The sequence below is a fragment of the Acomys russatus genome, chromosome 3, assembly GCF_903995435.1.
Source record: "Acomys russatus chromosome 3, mAcoRus1.1, whole genome shotgun sequence".
In the NCBI taxonomy this organism is placed as follows: domain Eukaryota; kingdom Metazoa; phylum Chordata; class Mammalia; order Rodentia; family Muridae; genus Acomys; species Acomys russatus.
Window position 1 is genome coordinate 60,427,462 of NC_067139.1, and position 25,625 is coordinate 60,453,086.

The 25,625-nt window shown below is 38.1% G+C and overlaps 1 protein-coding gene across 6 annotated transcripts in view; it reads right to left on the reverse strand.

Annotated features, from left to right (window-relative positions):
- Ankrd28 (ankyrin repeat domain 28) overlaps positions 1–25,625 on the reverse strand; it is a 181,536-nt gene that overhangs the window by 54,398 nt on the left and 101,513 nt on the right. For all 6 annotated transcript variants that reach the window (XM_051141679.1, XM_051141671.1, XM_051141664.1 and 3 more), the window contains one exon: positions 8,396–8,474. In XM_051141679.1, the coding sequence (XP_050997636.1) occupies positions 8,396–8,474 (79 nt within the window). The remainder of the gene's footprint in view (positions 1–8,395; positions 8,475–25,625) is intronic.

Consider the following 25,625-nt stretch of genomic DNA (forward strand, 5'->3'; position numbering starts at 1 on the left):
TAACAATTTAAAGACTACTTGTATAGTTTCTGCCAATAAGTTACCCTTAATTAAAACAAAATTATTCTTTTAAGTTGATGTAATTATCCAAAAAGGAATCAGTTCTTTTTGTTAAAAAGAAAATAAATAGCATTTTATATTTAGGCTAGAAAAGCCACCTTTATACAGAGCATATTCAAAATAAAGTCAAATCCCACTTTAAAGTATGTGTTAATTTCAAATACTTAAGAGAAATACAGTATTACTCCAAGATGAATTGTATATTAACTTAAAATCTCCAGTGCATTTCTTTACTAATGAATGTATAATGCTATAAAGTAACAAAAATAGTTGCACAGGTCTAACTAAAAACACACTGATACTATAATGTCATTGTAAAAAATGAATTCGATGTTTACAGATGTAGGAAAAAAAAAAAAGAAACAAGCTGATTTCCAAGTCTTTCTTGGTTATACCCAAAGTTTAAAGAAGGATCTTTTAAAAATCAAGTATGTGTAATTAAAAAAAAAAAATCAAAAGTACCAACAAAATACAAACACATTCAGTAAGACTAAAAAAAAAAAAAAAAACCCACCATAAGTTTAAAAAAAAGAAAAAAAGCTGGGCGATGGTGATGCATGCCTGTAATTCCAGCACTTGGGAGGCAGAGGCAAGCGGATTTCTGTGAGTTCAAGGCTAGCCTGGTCTACAAAGTGAGTCCAGGACAGCCAAGGCCACACAGAGAAACTCTGTCTCGACAAACAAAAAACAACAACAATAACAACAAAAAACTAAATACAAGAAGCTCATAGTAGTAGTAGCATGCTGTGAGCAGAAAGGAAACAGCGCTGGCTATCTGACTGGCCATCAGGTCCTATCCTGTACATCACGCCCGGATTCTGAATTTCCTAGATGACAACAACATCAACAAAAAGTATGCTGAATAATCCTTAATAAATTTCTGCAGTTTTATATTTAAAGTGCACAAACCAGAGTCAAGTATTGATAGGATTCATACTTTCTAATTCTTACACTGTTTCTGTGTTTTTAAGTGCAAAGGTCCAGGGGATGAATAATCAAGTGCAGGGACTATGTAGTTCTAATACTTACAGCTACAAGAGAAACCTTCTAAACAGTGTTGTGAGCCCCCTGAAACTAAGTTGCATCATCTCTAAAACACATTTTGTAATACTTTGGTACAAAAATTATCACAAATAAACCCAATACATACTGTATATGTGTTGAAGATAGATTTAGAAAACATGAAGAAACAACTGTAGCAATTAAAAATTTGAGAGTAGTTGAATTCTCTGTAGTAATCAACAGTGACAAAGAAGACAGAACAAGAGCCAATGGGAGAGCTTTCAAGAATGCTGAGAGAGATAGATAGATAGGAATGAAGTCAAGAGAATAAAGAGCTGCTCCGAGAGAGTAGTGTATGCATTTAACAACACCCTGTAGTGCTGGCATCTAATTCAGGACCTTGTACAAGCCACACAAGTGCGCTACCAAGGAGGCATACCTCAGACCAGAGGACACTCATGTAATAAATATTTAGGCAGCCACCTGCCAGGCCCCTAAAGGCCAACAAGGCTAAGGCAAAAAACCTGGCTGGAGTGCAGTCAGACTCTCTTTGAGCCTAGGTTTAAACACTCACAATGTTCACTTTTGGGGGAAGGCTTAAGTTCTAGACTTAGTGAAGGACAATGTGGTCTTTCATTCACTCACCTGCGTGCTGAGAGGGTCCACGGTTCTCTATAATCCCTATGGATCTTTCTACATGAATACTTGTGTCCACATATATATCTACACGTAGTAATAATACAGGCCTGAAGGTACAGACACAGACAACTAGTGGAGGTAGTACTTGGGTCAGCAAAGGAAAAAAACAAAACAAACAAACAAACACCTCATACATGCCTCCAAGAAGTCAGCTTTAAAGTAATGACAAGAGAATAGAATGTTACTGTCACAAAACAAGGAGGCTCTCCATGTGCTAATATAGCTTTGAAAAATAAAGTTAAAAAAATCAGAAACTATAAATAATATGTTTTACTTTAAATTAGAAATAGAAGAGACAGCCAGGCGCATACCTGTAATCCCAGTACCCAGGAAGGCAGAGGCAAGTGGACCTCTGTGAGTTCACCAGGACAGAATGGTCTACAAAGTGAGACTAGGACAGCCAAGGCTACAGGGAGAAACCCTGTCTCAAAACAAACAAACAAACTACAAAAGATAAACAAACAAAACAAAATAAAACCAATCCCCAAGCCCCTCCCTAAAAGAATTAGGAAGAGAAAAATCTATATTCATATTTGGCTAATATGAATACTGAAACTGTAGAGGATGACAAGACATTAAAACAGTAGGTACTTGAATGGTTGGTTCATTATGGGGTACACTGAATATTGGGTAAGCATATAAAAGACTGGGGGGAGCGACTTCATTATTATTATTATAGTTTCCATTATTTTCTACATATATATATTATATACCATTCTATACTTAAAACATTCAAGAAAAAAACAGTGATCATGAAAAATTCCAAGAATTTGGCTTCAAGAACAAACAATAAAAAACAAATGCGGGGATTGGATATTTTCTTTTAAGAATTTCTTTTGGGTTATTAGATATATAATTTAATGTTACACTATGGAGATCAAAATTCTCAAGAAAGCTCCCTGTTCATTCTGTCTTGTTCTGACAGTCTTTTTTTCTTCTTCATATTAATAACAATCAAAATTAATTTATTGAAACAAGAGGATATCACACTGCTACTTGGAACAAGCAATACAAAAACATAGGGCTTGTTCAATGATAAGATTTTAAACTTCTGATGCTGTTTTTTTTTGTTTTTTGTTTTTTTTTTTTTTAAAGAAGATAGCTATCTTTTATTATATCCTTGCTGCTGCTTTTTTTTTTTTTTTTTTTGCTTTTCGAGACAGGGTTTCTCTGTGTAGCTTGGCCATCCTGGACTCACTTTGTAGACCAGGCTGGCCTCGAACTTACAGCGATCCGCCTGCCTCTGCCTCCTGAGTGCTGGGATTAAAGGCGTGCACCACCATGCCCGGCTTCTGGGCTGCTTTTAAAAGCACTAATCACATGCTTTAATTTATTGTAATGTAAAGGCCAACTTAAGAAAAATAACCTGTAGGTACCAATGAAAATGGCCCCTCTCTTACACACATGCATTGAATTATATGTGACTTGCATACTAACAACCATGACATAGTGATGCCCATTTTCAAGAACAGTAGTTGGCTGTTTCTATCAAAGGAAATAAATAAGAACAACAACAACAATAATAATATAGAGCCACAAGCACAGCAGCACATTTTGATATTTCAGATTCCTGGAGTCTCTTTTGGTAAACTCTCCAAAGGCAATAGATTTCTGTTCTACAAAGAACTCTAAGGTTATCTATACATTACTATGTGCATTAGACAGCAAAGCCATTCTAATAATGCAAAAGACACAGCCTGAATAAAGTTAAAGCATACAACAGCTAGTCAAGAGTATAAAATACTAGCCAGAAAGAGTAACAAGGAAGACAGGGAAACAGAAAAGAAAACAAAAATGGGGAGGAGAGAAAGAAAGAGTATTATATCCCTTTAAAACATACTGTCTCTGTAGGGGGGGGGGGGAACCAAAAACAAACAAACAAACAAAAAAACAAAAACCTAAGACAGAAACCCACAGCGGCCTTTAGCAGTATCATGACATGTTTTATACATGACAAAAGATAAAACCTGTGAGCTATAAAGATGCTAAGTCACCAAGAAAAGATTAATTTATTCACTATGTCCTGGTCATTCAAACAAAAGCTATATGCTAGCAAACTCATCTCCACTGCCCTCTAGGTTACTGGTAGATGTTTTGGCAAGAGAAATTACTACAAATTATCTGAAGGCAAAGAAGAAAGTAGTTTAAGGAAGATGGCATTGATGACTATTTTAACCACTGGGCCATTTCTCTAGTCCCCAGTGAATAGCTCTCAAAGAATCAATGAAAATATTTCTTAAAGAACAAGAAATGTGGACACAGATGCAGACAGGCTGAAAGCAGAAGGAGAAGGCCTCTATTCACAACTCAAGGAAAGAGGCACAGAACAGATCCTTTTCCTTTAAGAAAGAAGTAATCCTGCCCATGTTGTTTAAGCTACCTGTTTGATGGCACTTTTTCTTTTAATGACAGCCCCGGCTAATACTCTTAGGTTGCAAGCTTTTGAGCCGTGCACACTTTAGGTCTAATTCCTAAGAACAGAAATACCAAATTCCTATTCTGTATTAAAAATAAATTTCTATAAGAGGTCAATGAAATGAATTTTTGAATAATGCTTTCCATATGCTAAAAGGCTAGATATATCTGCTAAAACATGATTTAAATGGAAGCATTAAATCACCAGCTTCCAAACAAAATATCTATTCTTAAGTGATGAGAAAATTAAGTCTTTTGGAGCAACATTACAGAATAAAAATTAATCTGTATGCAAATTTTACCCAATGTGCCATGATAATGATAATGATAAAGAGGGATAAGGAAAAAGAGATTCAGATTATGGCAGAGTTAATATGAGTTGAACAAATGTCTGAGTCTGAATTCTGGCTCTAGCTTTTCAGTTACAATAGTAGAAGCTTCAGTCATAAGTAATGCTGCTAAAAAATGCTAACTGTCTTACTTTTCTTCTTTTGTAATACTCTCATAGAGCTGAGGGTAAAATACGATAAAGGGCTAATTTTAGTACAGTATTAAAGAGATAGAGTAATTACTTGTTCCTCACTGTTATTATTTTTCTTCTTCTAAAACAATTATTAATTCCAGTGGATCTCAGCTTAACTATAGATTTTGAGAAAGCCTGGTTATATGTACCATGTCAAAAACAACACTATTTACTTACAAATATTGGAGATGCATCATGCAGAAGTATTTATTTTCCAATGAATTCAATTTGACTACAATTTTTAAGACATTTAATCTTAAAACAAGTCACCAAAAATAAAATAATAAGAAGAAACACCACCTTCAAAGAAGGAAACAGTTACTACTAGCCATGGTGGTTTGAATGAGATGTTCTCTATAAGGCCTGGGACTTTGAATACTTGGTCTCAAGTTGGTAGCCCAGCTTAGAGATTCAGATGTTGCCTAGCTGAATGAAGAGTGTCACTGGGGGCAGTTTTGAGGTTTCAAAGGGTTACACCATTCCTAGTTCACACTGTTTCTTGTTTGTGGGTGAGATGTGAGTCCTGAATGCTCAGCTTCCAGCTGCCACATCTACTACCTGCTGTCAGGCTGTCCCCACCATTGTGGACCATAATCCTCTAGAACTGTAAACCTGAAGTAAACCTTTCCTTCTGTAAATTGTCTTGGTTATGGTGTCTTACCACAGCAACAGAACAATAACTAATACAGAAATTGGTACTGGGGCGGGGGCTACTGCTGTGACCAAACCAAATAACCCAATTGAGAAATGGGGCTCAGAACTAAACAGAGAATTCTCAACAGAGGAATATCAAATAGCTGAGAAATACTTAAAGAAATGCTCAGTGTCCTTAGTCATCAGGGAAATGCAAATCAAAACAACTCTGAGATTCCATCTTACACCCATCAGAATGGCTAAGATCAAAAATTCAAGTGACACTACATGCTGGCGAGGATGTGGAAAAAGAGGAACACTCCTTCATTGCTGGTGGGAATGCAGACTAGTGCAGCCACTTTGGAAATCTATCTGGGGCTATCTCAGAAAACTGGGAATAGGGCTTCCTCAAGACCCAGCTATTCCACTCCTTAGAATATACCCAGAAGATGCTCCAGCACACAACAAGGACATACATCCAACCATGTTCATAGCGGCCTTATTCATAATAGCCAGAATATGGAAACAGCCTAAGTGTCCCTCAGTAGAAGAATGAATAAAGAAAACTGTGGTGCATTTACACTATGGAATACTACTCAGCTATTAAAAACGAGGAAACCCCAAAATTTGTGGACAAATGGATTGAACTAGAAATGATCATAATGAGTGAGTTAACCCAGAAGCAGAAAGAGTCAAATGGTATATACTCACTCATATCTGGACACTAGCTCAAGGGGCATGTCCCATGAAAGTATTCACTTACCAGAAAAGTTGGACAAAGAGGAGGACATCCTACTGGGACTCTAGGTGAGGGAAGTATGGGAAAATGGGGAAATAGAAGGATCCAGAGGGTCCTAGAAACCTACAAGAAGAACATTATGATGGGTGGATCTGGGCCCGGGGGTCCTGCTCAAACTATGGCACCAGCCAAGGACAATACAGGAAGTAAACTTGGAAACCCTACTCAGATCTAGCCAATGGACAGGACATTCTCCACAGTTGAGTGAAGAGTGGGGACTGACTTTCACACTAACTCTGGTGCCCTATATTTGACCACATCCCCTGGATGGAAAGGCCTGGAGGCACTCAGAGGAAGGATAGCAGGCTTGATACCCTATGAGCATATACAGGGGAAGGAGGTCCCCCTCAGTCACAGTCATAGGAGAGGGGAGTAGGGGAAAAGCAGGAAGGAGGGAGGAATGGGAGGATACAAGGGATGGGGTAACAATTGAGATGTAATATGAATAAATTAATAAAATATATTTAAAAGAAGAAAAGAAAAAAGCTATGTGTGGTTTCCCGTGCTTGCTTTCTCTACTTCCTGTTTATGCTTTGAAATGTGAGCTGTCATACTCCAGCCTTCATGTCTGACTCCTCTTGTATGCTGTCTTCATCATTATGTACCCTACTGGAACCATAGCCCCAAATAAATCCTTCCTCCTGTAAGTTAAGTGGTTATGGTGTCTTATCATGGAGTAAAAAAAGTAACTAACACATGACTATAAACCCATATATAAAAAATGTCTACCTAATATAAGAAAATATGTGCCCAATGAGGATGGATACTGACTCAAGTGAAGCTTCTTCAGTTACAAGGAAGGCTACTGAGTTCTCTAAAATAACATTTTTGTACTAGTGTCACTGTGTTCCTTTCTCTTGGCTGTGTATGTTCTAAAATCCCAAGCAATCTTTCAGATGATCTAGAGCTATCTGGGTCATCTCTCCACAAAAGAACACTGTGCTAAAGAAGAGATCAGCAGGCAACTTGATTAGTTTTTAAACTAGTGGTGATGAAGAGGGGTTAAAGGTCAATCATCAGCAGATCACAATAAAAGCCTATGGGCTTGAAGAAAACCAGTCACCTTAAGTTCCAATTGTATATTCAATAAAGCGGACTGTCCTGATACAAAAACCAAAGTACACTTGGTCTGAATAAGCCCACCTGAATTGTAGTTAGTTATTACACATCTTTTTATTTGGTAACTAAACGCTAATACTGGAAATAATTCACTTTTAAAAGAAAGAGACTGAGTCTGACTCAACCCTAGCACCTGAAGTTTCTTCTAGGCATGAAAGTTTTATGAACTGGGGGGATGAACCTCTCCATACAGGATCATATAAAACTGTGTGTATTAGAATAAAAACAAATAGAAATCTTAAAAATAAAACTGACAGAAGTAGGTATCAAAAGTCCTAGACATAAAATCAACAAAACCATGCTGTTTCTTATGTTTGTGTGTTTGTTTGTTTTTGGATTTTAGAGACAGGGTTTCTCTGTGTAGCCTTGGCTGTCCTGGGCACATTTTTGTAGACCAGGTTGGCCTCGAACTCACATTGATTGACCTGCCTCTGGGATTACAGGCATGTGCCACCACACCTGGCTCAACCATGCTGTTTATTACACAGCCATTTTCTTATTTATCTTTTCATATATGCTGTGCATATGTCTATATGATGTGCATGTATGCTTGTAAGCAGCCAAGTACATGTGTACACATATGCATGTGCTATGGGGCATGTGTGGTAGTCAGAAGACAACCTCAGGTGCTGGTACCTTCCTTCTACTGTGTTTGAAAAAGGGCTACCTTTATTGTTCATCATCGCTTATTACATATTACAGACCGGCCTTACATTTCTGTATACATTAAGGCTTATTTCTTACCATCTAGCTGCTTGGCCAATATTACCACTATTACCCTCTCTCCTTTGGAGAAGTCATCTTTGGAGAGATGTAATTGTCTCCTTGTAACTTTGTATTCAATGAGGCCCATTAAAATTCCAATATATAAGGCCTTTTATAACATTTATCTCCTTCTTATTCCTCCTTATCTATGTTTTTCATTTTTCCATAGTAGAAAGTCTGTAAGGACAGCAACCCTTGGTGTACTTCTTAAGTACTTTAAGCCCTAGAACAGGTTGTATGATTTGAGTTTGTAGAGTAAATAATTTACTTGTGAAACCAATACTAAGAAATAGGTTAAGCATTTAGTGGGCGGTCTGGCTTGAGAAACACTAAATATAACAAAACTAAACAACATGAACTCATCACAGGAGTTTCCATACCAGATAAAATAAGCAGTTCGATGATTTCTGCATCTCCAAGGTAGGCAGCAGCATGTAAAGGAGTTCTTTTCTCATTGTCCTGTGGAAAGATGAAATAGCACTTTTAACATAATAAAAAAACTTAATACAGTTTAAATGAAATAAAAACATTATTAACTATCACATTTTTATTTCCACAACTCTACTCAGCAAGTCTTATCAACAAAATATAGGGTGTTTCATGACTGAGATGAGTAAAGGTCTTTACAAATGTACTCGCCTATGAAACCATGGCTTAGGTTGAACCATCTGGTTCTATTTTGAAGATCTGAAATGAAACAAATTCCAAAAGGTTTCCAGTGGTGACATGACCCCACAAATGAAAATTTAACTTTGAAGAAATTTTGTTTCACAAGAATTTTACATATGAAACAATTATTATAAACAATTATCCTCAGCTGATGTGCACAAGGCATGTGAGATGGTAAGTTTCATGATTAGACTTTGAGTCTCATCCTCCAAACAATCTCCTGGAATGATGGATGGATGGACATCCCCAAATATTTTTAAAAATCTGAAATATCACATACTCTGGTCCCAAGAATCTTAGAGAAGTGATATTCAACCTGTATAAAGTCTATCACAGAATAAATAAAAATATAGACAAGGAAAACAGTTTAAGACTTTATGGATGCATATACTGCAATTGGACACATACACACACACAGTTATTTCAAGACAGGGTCTCACTATGTAGACCAGGCTGGCCTCGAACTTAGAGATATCCACCTGCCTCTGCCTCCCAAGTTCTGGGGTTAAAGGAGTGCACCAGTCCTTGAGCAAGTCTTTTTTATATGCTACTTTTCTGTTTGCCAATACACTTCCACAATTTTAAAACAGTTTAGAATTGTCAGCCTAACACATGAAATACAAATGTCAATCAATCAGATAATTTACTAATCAAAATGTTTCCATAGGAATATTCATGGGGCACAGGAAAAAAATGTCTTTGGAATTTAGAGTTATCCTTTAACACAACACTAAGGTTAGTCTTAATGTTTCTATTTGTTTTTACTTTCATAACCAAACTACATACATGTCTGTTTTAATATTAAAAAATACATGTTTGCAAAATCTTCCTCCAGAAAGGGGAGCTACATCAATGCACAGCTTTGTAATTCTCTCCCTCCAAAACAAGTGCACTCCAATTGAGGAAGCAAGGTATAAAATAAAGTCACATGATAGGATTTTAAATTAATACACCACATACAAAATTACAATGGACTATTAGTATCATGGCTGTTTTTTAAAAGTATTTATTTAGAGATAATTATTTTGAGATTTACACTTAGTATTGTTGATAAGGGCTTTTATAGTAGTTTTTCCCAATATGTTCGTCTCACTGTGTGTAGAAAGCATGTTGTAGCTCACCGTTTAACCACATGAAAGGTTATATCCCTAAATTACCTGAAGTTATGATAATTATATTTATGTGGACCAATAACAGAGGAGTGAAGTCAACTCACAGATTACCTTCATCTTAAAAGGTCACTAACTGTCAAGCTGGGCGACTGCATGCATATAGCACCATCTGGGAGGCTGAGGCAGAGAAATCATAGTTCAGGCTAAACTAGATAGCAAGATTTTGTCAAAAAAAAAAAAAAACCCAAAATGAAATCAATCAAACAAACAAAACACTAGCTTATAGCTGGGTTATTTTTCCCCACTTCTCACATGCTGAAAGGCAGATATGAAACTGAGGCAACTTTGAACTTGTAGATGTAGGCCAATATCACTGCAGACTGTCAAACAGGATTTTGAATGATCTCAAAATCTGAACCATCTTGGAACACTGACTTCTAGACTACTTAGAAAAATAGCATATCATCCCAGTTTTCATGATGGGGGTTAGGGTGTATGTGTGGATTCATGGTTGTGTATGTGTGCATGTGGAGGCCAGATGTCAACCACAGGAGCCACTCATCAAGAGCTGTCTGCTTTGTTCAGAGAGGATCAGTCACCGGGACCTGGAGCTTGCTGGTTAGGCGAGGCTGGCTGGCTGAGGACTCCCAGCTTCCTAGTGCTGGCATTCATGCACCAGCACACCTAACTTTTATGTGGGTGCTATACATCAAACTCTGTCCAACAGCACTTTACCCACTGAGCTATCTTCTCAGCCTCAAGATTTTAAAAATAATAAATTTACTTGATTTTGTAATAATTTTCTAGTTTGAGAATCTCTAAGTTATGCTAAGGAAGAAGGGCTGAAAGTAGGGACTGGGGTGGGAAGGGTGAGCAATACTATATAAAAATACTACACAGGAAATTCGTTTAGTGTCGTTAATGTTAAATGAGTTAGTGAGCTGAGAGCTTTTAATCTCCACGACCAGAGTTAGAATCTATGGCCTCATGTTTCTATTCTAATTGTCACCCCAGGAAATGGAATAGATGGAGAGAGAAGTCGTTCACATGGAATACCTAGCAAACATTGGGAGAGAAAGATTTACTCAAAGTCAAATATTAATTTAGACATGTTTTTAAAAGGAACTCTTTGCCTAGGCTTTTTGGTGTTACCCATTAACCAAACAAACATTGATAAATTAAAATGTGATTAGACCTAGTCAAACAGAAAAACATCTCTAATGCAATGAATAAATATGACAGAAAGCACGATGACACAGAAGGTGAGTCATCCGTGTCTAAGAGATGCCTGGAACTCTATGACTCAGTGCTTGGAATACTATGAAGCTATTTTGACTCATGAACATAATATTCCTCTATGTAAATTAAAATAAAAGGAGGGAATTAAGTAATAATGAAAGAAAAATACAGATCTTATTTTACTTTATTACAGCTCAACACTGAAAATTAGGCAATAAAATAGCTAAAATTTCCTTTAGTAAAATATGGCTTTAAAAATTACTTCTTTTTTAAAATGAAGAAATTTCAACCTGTTTAGTCAATCATTCTAGGAAGCAAAATGCTGAAAATAAATTAGATGTCCCCTAAATGGTTACTTAAATAACAGAACACAAGAAGCTCTTAATCAGCCTTTATTTAACTAACTCACATGATTAACCAATATTCTTAGTTTTGGATAAAATGAATAATTAGTTTTTGCACATGAGGTACTTTGACTCACTAGTAAATCCACATACTCTTGATCATACAATGGGGGTCTGTGTTTGCCAAGGGTGAAATGTGTTTGTAATTTATGTATATGAGGTTTATTTAAATAGCATTTAAACTGATAGATCAGGAATAAAGAATCAAATATTTCCATGATCAACAGGCTAAATGTTATTTTTAAAATTTAATAAAAGATAGTTACAAAAACATGTAAAGAGTGCTAGAGAATCGAAAAGTACTGAGCTGTCTACATTAGTAAGGAGAAGAGTACAAACCTCAGGAGCTTTACTCTAAGACTGCGTTTGTCCTAGAGAGTCTACCGATGTCGTGCAGGCTGACCTAGAATTCTTATGTAATCCATGTAGGCCTCAAACTCAAGATCATTTTGCCTCTGCTTTCATAGTGAGCTTCTAGGCATGTGCCTCCAGGCTTGTCTTAAGATGGGCAGTTCGGGGCTTAATTCCTTATATCACTTAAAGAAACTCAAAATGGAAGGTACGGATAACGTATTGTGGGAATAGTCCAAGAAAAATATCCCTATTACCGAGTTACAGATTATTAATGAAAAACCTTGAGCTTAATTAAAAACTAATCCCTGGTGACTATACTGGCACATTGAAATGCTAGCAATCACCATACTTCTAACATGTCAGAAGAGAGGATTCCTAATTGGACAGCTACATAATGATATGTTGTGCTTACAATTTAAAATAAGAAGCAGAGACCATTAAAAAGTAAAACCACATGCCACCAAGCCTGATGACCTGAGTTCAATCTCTGGAGCCCACACGGCAGGGGAGAGAATAGCCTACACATATTTGCCATGTACACAGCACACACACCCCCACACACACAGAGAAGGGGGAAGGAGGAGAGAATGACTAAATAGATATAATTTTTAAAATTCAAACAAGAAGTAGATTTCAATATCCTTCATCAATGGAACAATCTCTACTACATGATATAGTCCTGGAGCACCTGCGTATAAAGGTTTTACACACACTTAAGCTTGAGTAAGTATTACGTATCCCTGAGATATTACTTTGAAATAATACAGTGGCAGGAAGAAAGCTGGAAGAGTAGGGTCTGAAGTATGAAAAGTATTCTTAAGTAATGTTTGGAGTTCTTACCATGTACTTGTTAAAAAATAAAATAAAATAAAGATGTCATCAGAGTGACTGAATAGAGTTGTCTGCTGTTCACTGCTGTAAGCTCCACTCCTTCCCCCCTTTCCCAAAAGAAACAGACTGTACCATAATGAAGTCATGACCCTGGCTGGAGCAGTGAGACTGTCATGGAGCACAAAGTCCCCAACCAGCACTGAAGAGAAGAGTAGAGTGTGTTGTCTCTTCCCTGAACTCATTCCTCTACCATGACTGACAGCTAAGATGGATTTCCTAACAAGAAATGAAAAACTAGACATCAACTGTCTCTATTGCCCTACAGGAACTACACAGATGCCTCCTGTGGACCTCATAGGCTCTTTAAAACTTAGAAATTTGCTTGGGGTTTATGTGATTCCATTACCAGAGTAGGAGCCCATGATATATATTCACAACCATCATCTAATCCACTACAGCTTCAAGCCATCTGGAAACCGGACCCAGTATTAGCGTGCATCCTCCCTGGACGGCTAGTAGCTATGCATATCTCCATTTTTGAGAGACAGTTGTCATTCCATAATGTTTGTATGTGATGCACAGATCTAGGTTCCACAGAAAAGCTGATAGCTTTGCTTCTAAACTCAGTGACCATGCCTAGGGAATACATAGTCTACACAGTGAAAGCCAACACCAACAGAGAAGTAAGCCTAGCCTTTTCCAAATGGAGGAAAAGCAGAGGCACTACCATATTGACATGTGTCTGCAGCCTAGATCATTGGTATAGTACAGGTATTTCCAATAAAAATCACAGTTAAAGAAAACTGCAAAAGCCACACAAAGTTAACCCAGAATCAAAGTTTACACACCATACCCAATGGAAAGGCTAGCAGAAAAACTCAAAGAAAACTAACTCCCCCCACCCCTTCTCCTTCTACAAGTGCAAAAAATATAAAATAAGGTTATCATATTAGACACAGATATCAATTTAGGGACAACAGAAATATGTAAAAAGTAAACATGACACCTGTTTCTTACCATCTGACCTCAAATAAAAGTAAATTTATAAACTGCCTGAAAAGGAATCCAGAATAATGATTTTACTGAAGCATGACACAAGACAAGAAAAAACAAAAAAACAAAACCAAAACCTGACAGATAACTTAATAAAATCAGAAAAGCAATTCATGACCTGAAAAAAAAAAAAAAAAAAAAAAAAAAAAAAAAAAAAAAAAAAAAAAAGCCAATAAAGAGCTCATTAAAAAACCCAGAACAACAAAACCTCAAACAGAAAGCTCACAATTGAAACCTTCAATGAATGAAAACATTTAAGAACAGAATAGATCAAGCAGAATTTCTGAATGTGGACAGATCTTTTTAATTAGACCAGCTGGTGTGTGTTAGGGGTGTGTTGTGGTGGGGGTGGGGGTGTAGGTTACAGGAAAATAAACATTGTATTATAGGAATTCCAGAAGGAAAAGAAGTGGAGGTGTTGGTGCATGCTGTACTAGCACTTGGAGAATTCAGAGCCAGGGGCTCAGGAAGAGCCATTCTCACTGCTGGACACTCTGCCTCAAGCAAACAATCCAAAGCAAAATACAATGGGAAAGACAAAGAACATGCTTAATGAAGTAACAGCTAAAACCTTCCTAATAAAGCCAAAAACTTGAGAGAGAATGAGATGACCCATGCGCGCGCACGTACACACACACACACACACACACACACACACACACTGATCCTCTCAAGGACAAACCTCCTAGCTACTCTGTATTATATGCAAATTTTAACCTCAAGTATGTTGCAGAAATATAAAGAACAAAATTTTAGAAGTTCTCATGAATATGAATTACTATCTTTGACTCAGAAAAAATTTCTTGGGGCAGGGAAACTGCTCATTTGGTAAAGTGCTTACTGTACAAGCCTGAGGATCTGAGTTCAATCTCCAGAAGCCACATACACAGTGCAGTAGAACTTGCCTGCAATGAGAAGCAGAGACAGGCAGACCCCTAGTTCCTGGAGTAGGTAGCTTGGCTTACAGAACAAGATTCAGGCCAAGGAGAGATGTTGCCTCAAAGGGTGGAAAGCTCCTGAGGACTGACAGCTCCCATGTGCAGGAAAGTACTTGCACTAATGCACACCCTTATCCACACACTTTAAAAAAGGAATTGTGGCATGTGTCTGTAATCTGAGTATTGAGAGGTGCAGGCAAAAGGGTCCCTGGGGAATCACTTAGCCTGTCAATGATAGATCCTATTTCAAAGAAAAGGTGGAAAGCCCTCAAAGGCTCACATTCAAGGTTGTCCCCTGGTTTCCATGTGCCAGGCAAGGAATTTCTATGTGCATACTGTTTCCCTTTCAACACATATATACACATTCTCAAAAGACTGGGGCACAGTGGTAAGTACTTGTAATCGCAGCATCTGGGAAACAAACCACAAAAAGATCCCTAGGACTCACTAGTCAACCACACTACCCTAATTGGTGAGCTCTAGAACAAGGAAATCCTGTTTCAAACAAGTAAATGATTTATGTGGTACAACACCTCAGACTGTTTTCTGGAGTTTATACGCTGTGTGTGTGTGTGTACACGTACACATACATAAATGAGTATTGGCTGACTTCTATAACAAGGCATCAAAGACACTGTAAATGAAAACCTGGACTAAGTTAAAATTAATACCTCATTTTCAATGATACCACAGAGAATTGAGTAACCTGGAATACCAGAACAGAATTTCCAACATGTACAGCTCAAAGGGGGCTTATTCTGAATATGAAAAGCTGCTACAAACCAAAGAGAGAACTCAAATGGAAAACGGCAAGGGATTTAAGAGGCTGGTTCTATGTGTGCATGTCAAATAAACGCATTTAAAAGCAGCTCAATGTTGTCATAAACAAACAAGCAGAAAAACACCCCACATTATTACTATATAATGTGGCATACCCTTTAATCCTAAGGAAAGGGGATCTCTCTGAATTAAAGGCCAGCCTGGTCTACATAGTGTGTTCCAGGACATCCACAGCTAGACAGAGAGACTCTGTCTCTAAAAACAAAACAAACAAGAAGAAGCAACAGCATTTTAATACTTTATGGTAGCCTATTAAGTGTGCAGAGCTTCATTTCTGAAAAAAGATATAACCTTAACTAAAAATACTTTATGGTTTAAGATGCCAAGGATCACTTGAGCTACTGAAAACACTATTGAATGACTTGCTCAATTGAGAGTTGTCAAATTATTTTAATGTGTAAAAAGCACTGTATTTGTAAAGTTCAGTAAAATGAGGCATGCCTGTACAATTAATTGATTCATTCAACTTCATTATGTAATATTAATCTTCAAAAATGTTAGGACTTTTCTGTGTGTAACTCAGCAGTCAATGAATGGCCATATTTTCTGTAAAGTTTGGTTTTGAGACATATTTACACTCTGTAGTCCAGGCTGTTTTCAAATTTGTGTACAATCCTTCTGGCCTTACCCTCTTCAGTGCTGTAGTTAGAGGTGTAAGCTAAGACACTGAATTTAGGCTCAATGTTTTAGTCTGTAAGTTTACTTATCTAAATTTGTCATAAATTTAAAGGTTTCCTTTCCTTTTCTTTCGAGAGAATCATGATTTGTAACCCAGGCTGACATTGAACTTCCTAAGTAGTCCAGCCTCGTCTTGAACTCACAATTATCCTGCCGTTAAATCCCATGTGCTAGGATTACAGGCACATGCCGCCATGCCTGGCAAAAGTTCATCCTCTTTACACTTCAGGATTTAGGATCATAAAGAAGTATTTGTTACACGACTCTTGCAATAGGGCTATTATAGTTGAATACTACCTTTTATTTCCTGGAACTAAAAGTGATCTTCCCCCCCCCCCCCCGCCAAAGATATAAACAGGACTAGGGACAGGAACACATCTCAGTTGGTAAAGTGCTTACCTTGTAAGCTAAGTGTGACCCAGCATGGTGGTGGGTGAGTGATCCCAGTGTTGGGGAAGGGGAGACAGAAGGAGCCCTACAGCTTCTTGGCTAGCCTAATTAGTGGTCTCCTGACTAATGAAAGAACCTGCCTCAAAAGAGGATGGCACTCCTAAGGACGGTTCCTAACGTTGCTTTGTCCTGCATGAACACATGAATACACACAACTTTTAAAAAGGAAATGCTGTAATAAGAAGCAGACATTAGTTTGCCAAGGGAGCACTTTTTTTTTTTTTTTGCATTAATTTCTGGATTAAACAGTTTGGTAACCTTTTCTTTTTAAAACAGCTTTATTGAAATGCTATTCGAAAACACATGGAATAAGCAATTCAGTGCTGTGTGGTCCTCTCAGTTATACATGTATCTTCACAATCAATCTTAGAACACCTTATGCCATAAAGAAGCTTTCTCTTAAACTAGCAGTTCTCAACCTGTTTCACAGGGACCACATATCAGATATCCTATATGTCAGATATTTACTTGTAATTTATAACAGTAGCAAAGTTGTAGTTATGAAGAAGCAACAAAATAATTTTATGGTTGGGAGACACCACAACATGAGGAACTGTATTAAAGAGTCATGGCACTAGGAAGGTTGAATGTGGGAAGAGCTATAAGCTTTGTCACAGGTGAAAGGCGGACTTTACCCTTGGGCACCCCATGGATACCTTGTGATAGACTGAGTAGAGCCATCCTGGGCCTGGAATTCAGGAAGCAGACCCGAGGACTCCACCTGGACGATTGTTTTTCTAATCGACCCTCAATGGGAGAAGGAGACTGCCCTTCGCACGTGACACAGGCAGGCGGGGAGGAAAGAACAACAGGTTGAGACCGGGCTTGAGTGCACGTGGATCAGCAAACAGGCTGGACCAGCGCGTAGGCCAGAGACACCTAAGGACCCGTCCGTGGAACAGATACCGGAAGGTTCACTCTTTTTTCCCTTTAACCTTTTTTCCCTCTTGTGTAAGCTAGTTGGGTTGTATAATAAAGTTTAATTGTTAATTGTATAATAAAATTTAATTGTTAAGAACAGAGCCTACAAGTGGTACCCAACGTGGGGCCCGATGGGTTCCACAGTACCTAATGGTATAAAAAAAGATTCAAAATTCGAAGGTACAGAAATGCTATTTCAGGGTATCAACAAAGTTGTAGCTGCTGTTGCAAAACTCCCTCCTGCCTTATACTTAGAGAGAATTCTCTGTTTTTTCGTTGTCCCTTTATTACAATATTTCATGCTTAAAAGGATTAGAAAAAAGGCTAATGACATAAAAAAGCCGGAAGGGTCAGTAAGTTCTATGCTTTTGAAAATGATTACAGATTTGACTGGACAGATAAAAAGGCTGAGGAAAGAAAATAAAGAGATAAAAAAACAAATAAAATTTTTGGTAATTGGGAGTGATGAAGGACAAAAAATAGAGAGACCGGAAAGCCAAAAACAAACAAACAAACAAACAAAACCGGAAGAGTCAATAAGCTCTATCCTTTTGGAAACAATTACTGACTTGACTAAACAAAAGAACAAAATACAAAAAAAACTGAAAGGGCTGGAAAAACAGAAGACACCTTTGGTTAAAAAGGGTGGAAAAGGCCAAAAACCAGAAAAAAAGAAAGGCAGACAGACCAAAAGGTCTTTGGAGGAAACTGTCCCAGTGGAGGACACCTCCACAGTCACCCAGACACCTTCAGCTTTTCCAGTCACTGTAAGACATGTGCCCATGCAAAATGGTGCTAAGGGTTATGACAAAATGGCCTGGTGTCCTGTAGACATGATGGATTTAAAACATTTTAAGAAATCCGTCGTCAAATATGGTATGCACTCTACCTTCGTTAAACAAATGTTAAACAGCTGGGCCACACAAAATAGACTTGTTCCCCAAGATTGGAAAAATTTAGTTTCTACAGTATTGGAAGCAGCACAACAGTTACAGTGGTTATCATGGTGGCGAACAGAGGCTATAAAAACAGAACAAGAAAATACGACACAGGGAATAAATATTAATAGAGATCAATTGCTTGGTGAAGGACAATATACTAACATAAGAGAACAAATTCAAGCTGAAGATAGAGTGATTGAACAATGTCGTAAGGCAGCCTTGAGAGCTTGGGAGCTGCTAGAGGAACCTGGGAAAGCAACTACACCCTTTACTAAAGTGTTCCAACGACCTCTGGAACCCTTTACAGAATTTTTGCAGAGATTAGAATCTGCTATGGATAAGGTGTTGCCAGATTCCGACAACAAACAAGCATTAAAACTTATCATGGCTCATGAAAATGCAAATACTAAATGTAAGAGGGTGCTTAGATCATTAAAGGAAAGAGGCATGCCACTAGATAACTGGGTAAAGGAGACAGTTAATATCAACTCTCAGGAGTATCAAAATAATATTGTGGGACAAACTTTAGCCAGAGAGCCCAGATATAATAATACTCGGTGCTTCAATTGTGGTAAAATTGGTCATGTACAAAGAAATTGTAGAGATAGAAGGCACAATAACCCAAGAGAAAACGTAACTCGTAGGAGGGAACAAGGAGGTTCTGGTCATGATGGTAATGAGGTACCAAGACTCCCAGGGTACTGTAGTCGCTGTGGAAAAAGAAAACATTGGTCTCGAGATTCTCAGTCTAAGAGAGATGTGCAAGGCAATATCTTGCCAACGGGAAATGACAGGAGGGGGCCATTAGCTCAGGCCCCCATAAACAATGCCAGCCAAATTCCTTTGGCCAGTCAGGAAGTGACAAACCCGCAGGAAAACGAGAACTGAGTGTTAGTGATCTAATGCGTGCTACTGAAGGCAGTACAGCCTTGGATCTGGCTTCAAATATGTCTCTAACCCTATCTCCCCAGGTTAAATGTTACAAATTAAATACTGGTGTTTTCGGACCTTTGCCTTCAGGCACAGTAAGAATGGTTCTGGAAAAAAGTGGGCTGACTTCTCACAGTTTTATTGTACATCCTGGTATTATAGATAGAGATTCTAAGGAGGCAATAAAAATCATCACATGTGTAAAAAAGAAGATAAAAATTGATGCCGGGGATAGAATTGCTCAACTCCTACTGTTTCCTTACATTAAGGGCAAAGACGCTCCAGTGAAAAAGACTGATGCATTCAAAAGCAGAGGGACACATGTGTTCTGGCAAACAATAATTAATGATCAGAGACCTAAGTTAATTATACAATTGAATGGTATTCAAATAAAAGGCTTGGTAGACAGCGGAGCCGATGTCTCCATCATTTGCCAGAAGTCTTGGAACCAAAATTGGCCACTTAAGAAGGTTTAGACAAAAATTGTAGAAATTGGTAAGTTATCTCAAATAAAACAAAGTGTACAGTGGCTTAAATGTGTGGGACCAGATGGACAGATAGGGAGGCTGAAACCCTATGTGGCTGACATTCCCATAAATCTATGAAGAAGAGACTTCTTACAACAATGGGGTACTCAGATTACTATTCCTGCATATACCGAGATAAACAAGGTTGAAACTATGAGTGAATTGGTACGCGCTTCTGGGGAAGAGATTAATGTAAGTGATCAGGGGCGACCACAAACTATGCCCATGGTCCAGCCTCAGAACTCTTCAGGTTTAGAGTGTCAAAATTTATAAGAGGGGCCACTGCTGAGATACCAACCGCCTTGCCCCTAAAATGGATTTCAAACAGCCCTGTATGGCAGGAACAATGGCCCTTAACCAAAAAAAAAAAGTTACACGCGCTTCGCCGTTTAGTGAAAGAGCAGCTGGAGGCTCAACACATCAAAGAATCTTCCAGTCCCTGGAATTCCCCTGTGTTTGTGGTAAGAAAGAAATTAGGTGGATGGAAAATGATAACAGATTTGAGGGCCATAAACAAGGTGATTCAACTCATGGGTTCACTTCAACCTGGAATTCCTTTGCCTTCCTTGCTACCTAGGTCTTGGCATATAATTATAATTGATTTAAAAGATTGCTTTTTTCACCAAACCTCTACATAAGAAAGATAAAGGTTTGCTTTCTCAGTACCTACTCTAAACAGTAATTCTCCAATAAAGAGATATCATTGGAAGGTAATTCCACAGGGAATGTTGAATAGCCCAACTTTATGCCAGTATTTTGTGCAACAACCTTTAGAAATAACTCATAGGGAGTTTCCTCAATCTATCATATACCATTACATGGATGATATTCTGCTAGCTGATTCTGATCCTAGTGTTTAAAAAAAAATGTTTCAGGAGGCACAAAAAAAATTCTGCCATGCTGGGGATTACAGATTGCTGTGGAAAAAATACAAAGAGGAGATTCAATTACCTATTTAGGCTATAAAATAACTGAACAAAAACTTCGACCACAAAAGGTACAGATCCGTAGAGATCAATTGCAAACTCTTAATGACTTTCAAAGATTATTGGGACATATTAACTGGTTAAGGCCTACAATTGGGTTAGCTACCTATGAGTTAAGTAACTTGTTTCAAACATTACAAGGGGATTCGGATTTAAACAGTCTTCGGTGTCTAACCGCTGAGGCAGAAAAGGAGTTAATTCTGGTGGAGCAAAAACTTCAAAAGGCATATGTGGATAGAATTGATCCTGAACTTGGTTGCATTCTGGTTATTTTGCCTTTGAAACATTCTCCTACTGGGCTTATGCAAAGGGAAGACAGGATCATAGAATGGATATTCCTGGCAAATAAACAAAGCAAAAAATTGAAAACATACATAGAGAAAATTTCTGAATTGATTACAAAGGGAAGAATAAGGTTGCGTCAACTGTCAGAGATGGACCTGGCGGAAATTGTAGTGCCTCTTACTGATTCTGAGATTATGTCTTTATGGGTAATTAATGAAGATTGGCAAAAAGCTTGTAGTAACTATTTGGGAGACATTAACAATAGATACCCAAAAAGCAAACGTATACAGTTTATAAAAAGAACTAATTGGATCCTTCCAAGTATTGTAAAGAGGTCACCAATCTCAGGGGCACCCACCTTTTTCACTGATGCAAATAAATCAGGTATGGCTGGTTATAAGCCTGAGAAAATGACCAAGTTGATTAAAAACCCATTTACATCAGTTCAAAAATCAGAATTATATGCAATCCTTATGGTATTGTTAGATTTTCCTGAATCTCTTAATGTAATTACTGACTCTCAATATGCTGAAAGAGTTGTTTTGCATATAGAAACTGCTGAATTTACTCCTGATAACACAGAATTGACTACCTTATTTACAGAACTGCAACAGGTCATCAGAAGCAGAAATTATCCCTTGTATATTACTCATATTCGATCCCATACAGGTTTACCAGGTCCATTGGCACAAGGAAATGAAGAGATCGACAAATTATTGATAGGTAATGTATCCGAAGCCTCGAAATTTCATGAAAAACATCATGTCAATGGTAAGGGGTTGAAGAAAAGATTTTCTATCACTTGGCAACAAGCCAGAGAAATAATTAATAAGTGTCCTACATGTTCCTTATATAGTCAACTACCATTACCTGCTGGAATTAACTCTAGAGGTGACAAAAGGAATGAAATTTGGCAGATGGATGTGTTTCATTTTGCAGAATTTGGAAAAATGAGGTATGTGCATCATACCATTGATACATATTCAGGTTTTCAATGGGCAACTGTCTTAAGCTCTGAAAGGGCTGACTGTGTGATTATTCATTTGCTAGAAATAATGGCATTTATGGGAATACCTGCACAAATTAAGACTGACAATGCTCCTGCATATGTGTCCCTTAAGATGAAAAACTTCTTTATGTATTATAATATAAAACATGTTACTGGTATACCTCACAACCCCACAGGACAAGCAGTTGTGGAAAGAGCTAATCGTACCTTAAAAGAAATGCTTATTAAACAAAAGGGAAGGGTAAAGACACTCAGGGACCGATTAAATAATGCTTTGTTGACTCTAAATTTTCTTAATGTGAATGATGAAGGGACATCAGCGGCGGAGAGACACTGGGTGATAGAAAAAACTGAGGAGTAGGGACAACCAATATTCTACAAGGACTTGTCAAGTATGAAATGGAAACCTGCAATAGTTTTGAGATGGGGTCGTGGGTATGCATATGTTTCCGCAGGGAGTGAAAAAATATGGCTACCAACTAAACTTATAAAGATTAGATCTGACCATATAGCAAGTGAATCTTAAGAGCTACCTGGTTCTTAACAACTTGACATTGTTTCTTACAGCTTGGAGAACTAATGCCCTCTTCTGTCCTGTTGGTGTATATGCAGGTAGAGCCCTGTATTATTTGCAAAAAGCAGGACAATGCTGAAGACAAAGTAGGCAGCATGGGTGATTTAACCCCAAAAGCATGCCTCTGGCACCTCGAGCAAGGTGCCTCAACTGATGTTTCCTTGAAAAATTATATATGTACTAACATACCTGTACTAATGATTTCAAAAGTCTGCTTACTTTCAGAGCAAAAAACAGGATAATTATGAAGATAGAACTTCTGCCTCTGGCACTGCTGCTTCTTCCAGAAATTGCATGCATATTAACAATAAATCGGCTAGCCGAAAGGATCGATCCCAAAAGGACTGAACAAAAACAGCTAGCTTTTCCAGCGCTTGGCCAATATATTATTTTTCTAGTGAACCCGAAAAAGATTTTTCTCCTAAACAGCATAAAGTAATTTTGAGAACACGACACCCCCATTCCCAGTAGGTGGGATGGGTGTTTTTGGTGGGTTACCAATGCTCATTTTTGCCTAACGGGGTTAGTTACAATTAATAAAAGTTCATTTGGGGACTTCTTTCTTCTATCTTTCTTTCTTACTTTCTATGCCTTTTAATATTAAGGAAAAGGGGGAAAGGAAGGGAGGATACAGGTTTATAGAATAAAAGGTAGATTATTGAATCTACTAACTTGAAAAATCCTACATTGGTATTGTAGATTGATGAAAATTTAAGACTTTTGATTGATGGATATTTTAAGACTTCAACTTTTGCTTCACATTGATAAGAACTTAAATTGTATATTGTCATTCATTTTTGCCTTATGTATTGTATGTTATATGTTGACAAAATATTATATATTGTATGTTAGAAACTTAAGTTCATTTTGTTCAATGTTTATTTACTGTATTATTCATGAACCACTAAAGTCTTATGAAAAACTGTTCGGGAAGATCAGGGATAAAAGTTGGTATTTAGTTACGTAGAAATCCTACTAGATACTAACTTACTTTGTCATAGAGCAGGTTTGTTTAATTTCTTGTATATGTCTTCAAAGGAATAGATTAATAACTGTAAGAATAGATAGAGTTGGTCTTCAAACTCTTCAGAGATCCAAAGAATATGGCATTTAAAGATGAGGGCTTTCCTGACAGAGAGAGACATCTGCTCCTGGCAGCATCTCCATTTGCATCATTGAAGATGGGGGCTTCAAGAGACGCGGGTGACAGAATGGTCACTGGACGGAGAAACTGCTCTTATCTCTCTACTGCTGATGACAGGCTGATTGCAATGATCAACAGTGATGCTGGAAAGTTGACTGTCCAGCTTTAAAGAGACTAGACGGACCAGACCGTCGGATTTCCTGCTTCAAAAAGCAGTTTGTTGGATGTTTTGGGCCGATAAGGCTGAAGACTGATTGCCCCAATGAAGGAGGGAATCCGATGACTGTCCAAGCGGCCTGCTCTCTCTGTCCTATGCAACTTGGAAGTTGCCTGCCAGCACTTCCTCTATTAGATAGATTTTCCTTCTTGAGTCTCTGATGGGATTGAAGACTAGATAGCCACAGTGTTACTAGAAGCTTTAGTTTAAGAATTAAAAACACATTTATAGATTGATAATTGCAATTTCTCATGAAAGAAAAGGACTCTCTTTGGTAGGATACTGGAATACTTTCTCTCAGGTTAACAAGTACAAAAGGACTTGGTTATGTACTTGATACCTGATATGTACGTGATACACATATATGTATGTGTATGTATATAGTTCTTAATTTTGTTTAAAAGAGAAGGGGGATGTGTGGGAAAGATTAAGCTCTGTCACAGGTGGAAGCAGTCTTGGCGGGCTTTACTTGGGGCACCCCAGGAACACCTTGTGACAGACTGAGTGGAGCCATCCTGGGCCTGGAATTCAGGTAGCAGACCTGGGAATCCCACCTGGGCTATTGTTTTTCTAATAGACCCTCTATGGGAGAAGGAGACCGCCCTTCCCACGTGACTCAGGCAGGTACGGAGGAAAGAACAACAGGTTCAGCCCAGGCTTGAGCGCCTGTAGAGCAGTGAACAGGCTGGACCAGCACGCAGGCCAGAGAGACACCTAAGGACCTGTCCCGTGGAAGGGATACCAGAAGGTTTACTCTTTTGTCCCTTTAACCTTTTTTCCTTCTTGTGTAAGCTAGTTGGGTTGTATAATAAAGTTTAATTGTTAAGAAACAGAGCCAACATTTATCCACTCATTAGTTGATGGAAATTTGAACTACTTATCTATTACCAGGAATATGAATACTGAATGAACATATGTTCATTTGAAGAACCACCATCCTGTTTTCTATAGTGATTTCTCAACCAAGTGAATGAGGGCTCCCATATCTAGAAGTTCTTGACATCATTTGTTACTGTCTGTCATTGTGAATTATTTCCATCAAGCCAGGCACTGTAGTACATGCCTTTAATCCCAACACTCAGAAGGCAAACAGATATCTATGAGTTTAAGTGTTCCTAGTCGCCAAGCCTCCCCACCAAGAGGAAGTGATCAAATCGGAGACATCAGAGTTCATGTCAGAGACAGTGCCCACTTTCCCCACAACTGTGGAGAATGAGCTGTCCACTGGCTAGATCTGAACAAGGTGTCTAAGTTTACTTCATGCATTGTCCTTGGTTGGTGCAACAGTTTGTGCAGCCCCCCTGGGTCCAGATCTGCCAGCCTTGCTGGTATGCTTGTGGGGCTCCTGAACCCTCTGGGTCCTTCCATCCCCCACCACACCCCATTTTTTCATAACACTCTCAGAGCTCCACCAGGAGTCCAGCAGCAAGTCCCAGCATCTGTCTTGATCCCCCACCATCTAACTTCAGCCTAACAGGTCTCATCAGGATAGCCTCCCTCCCCTTCCT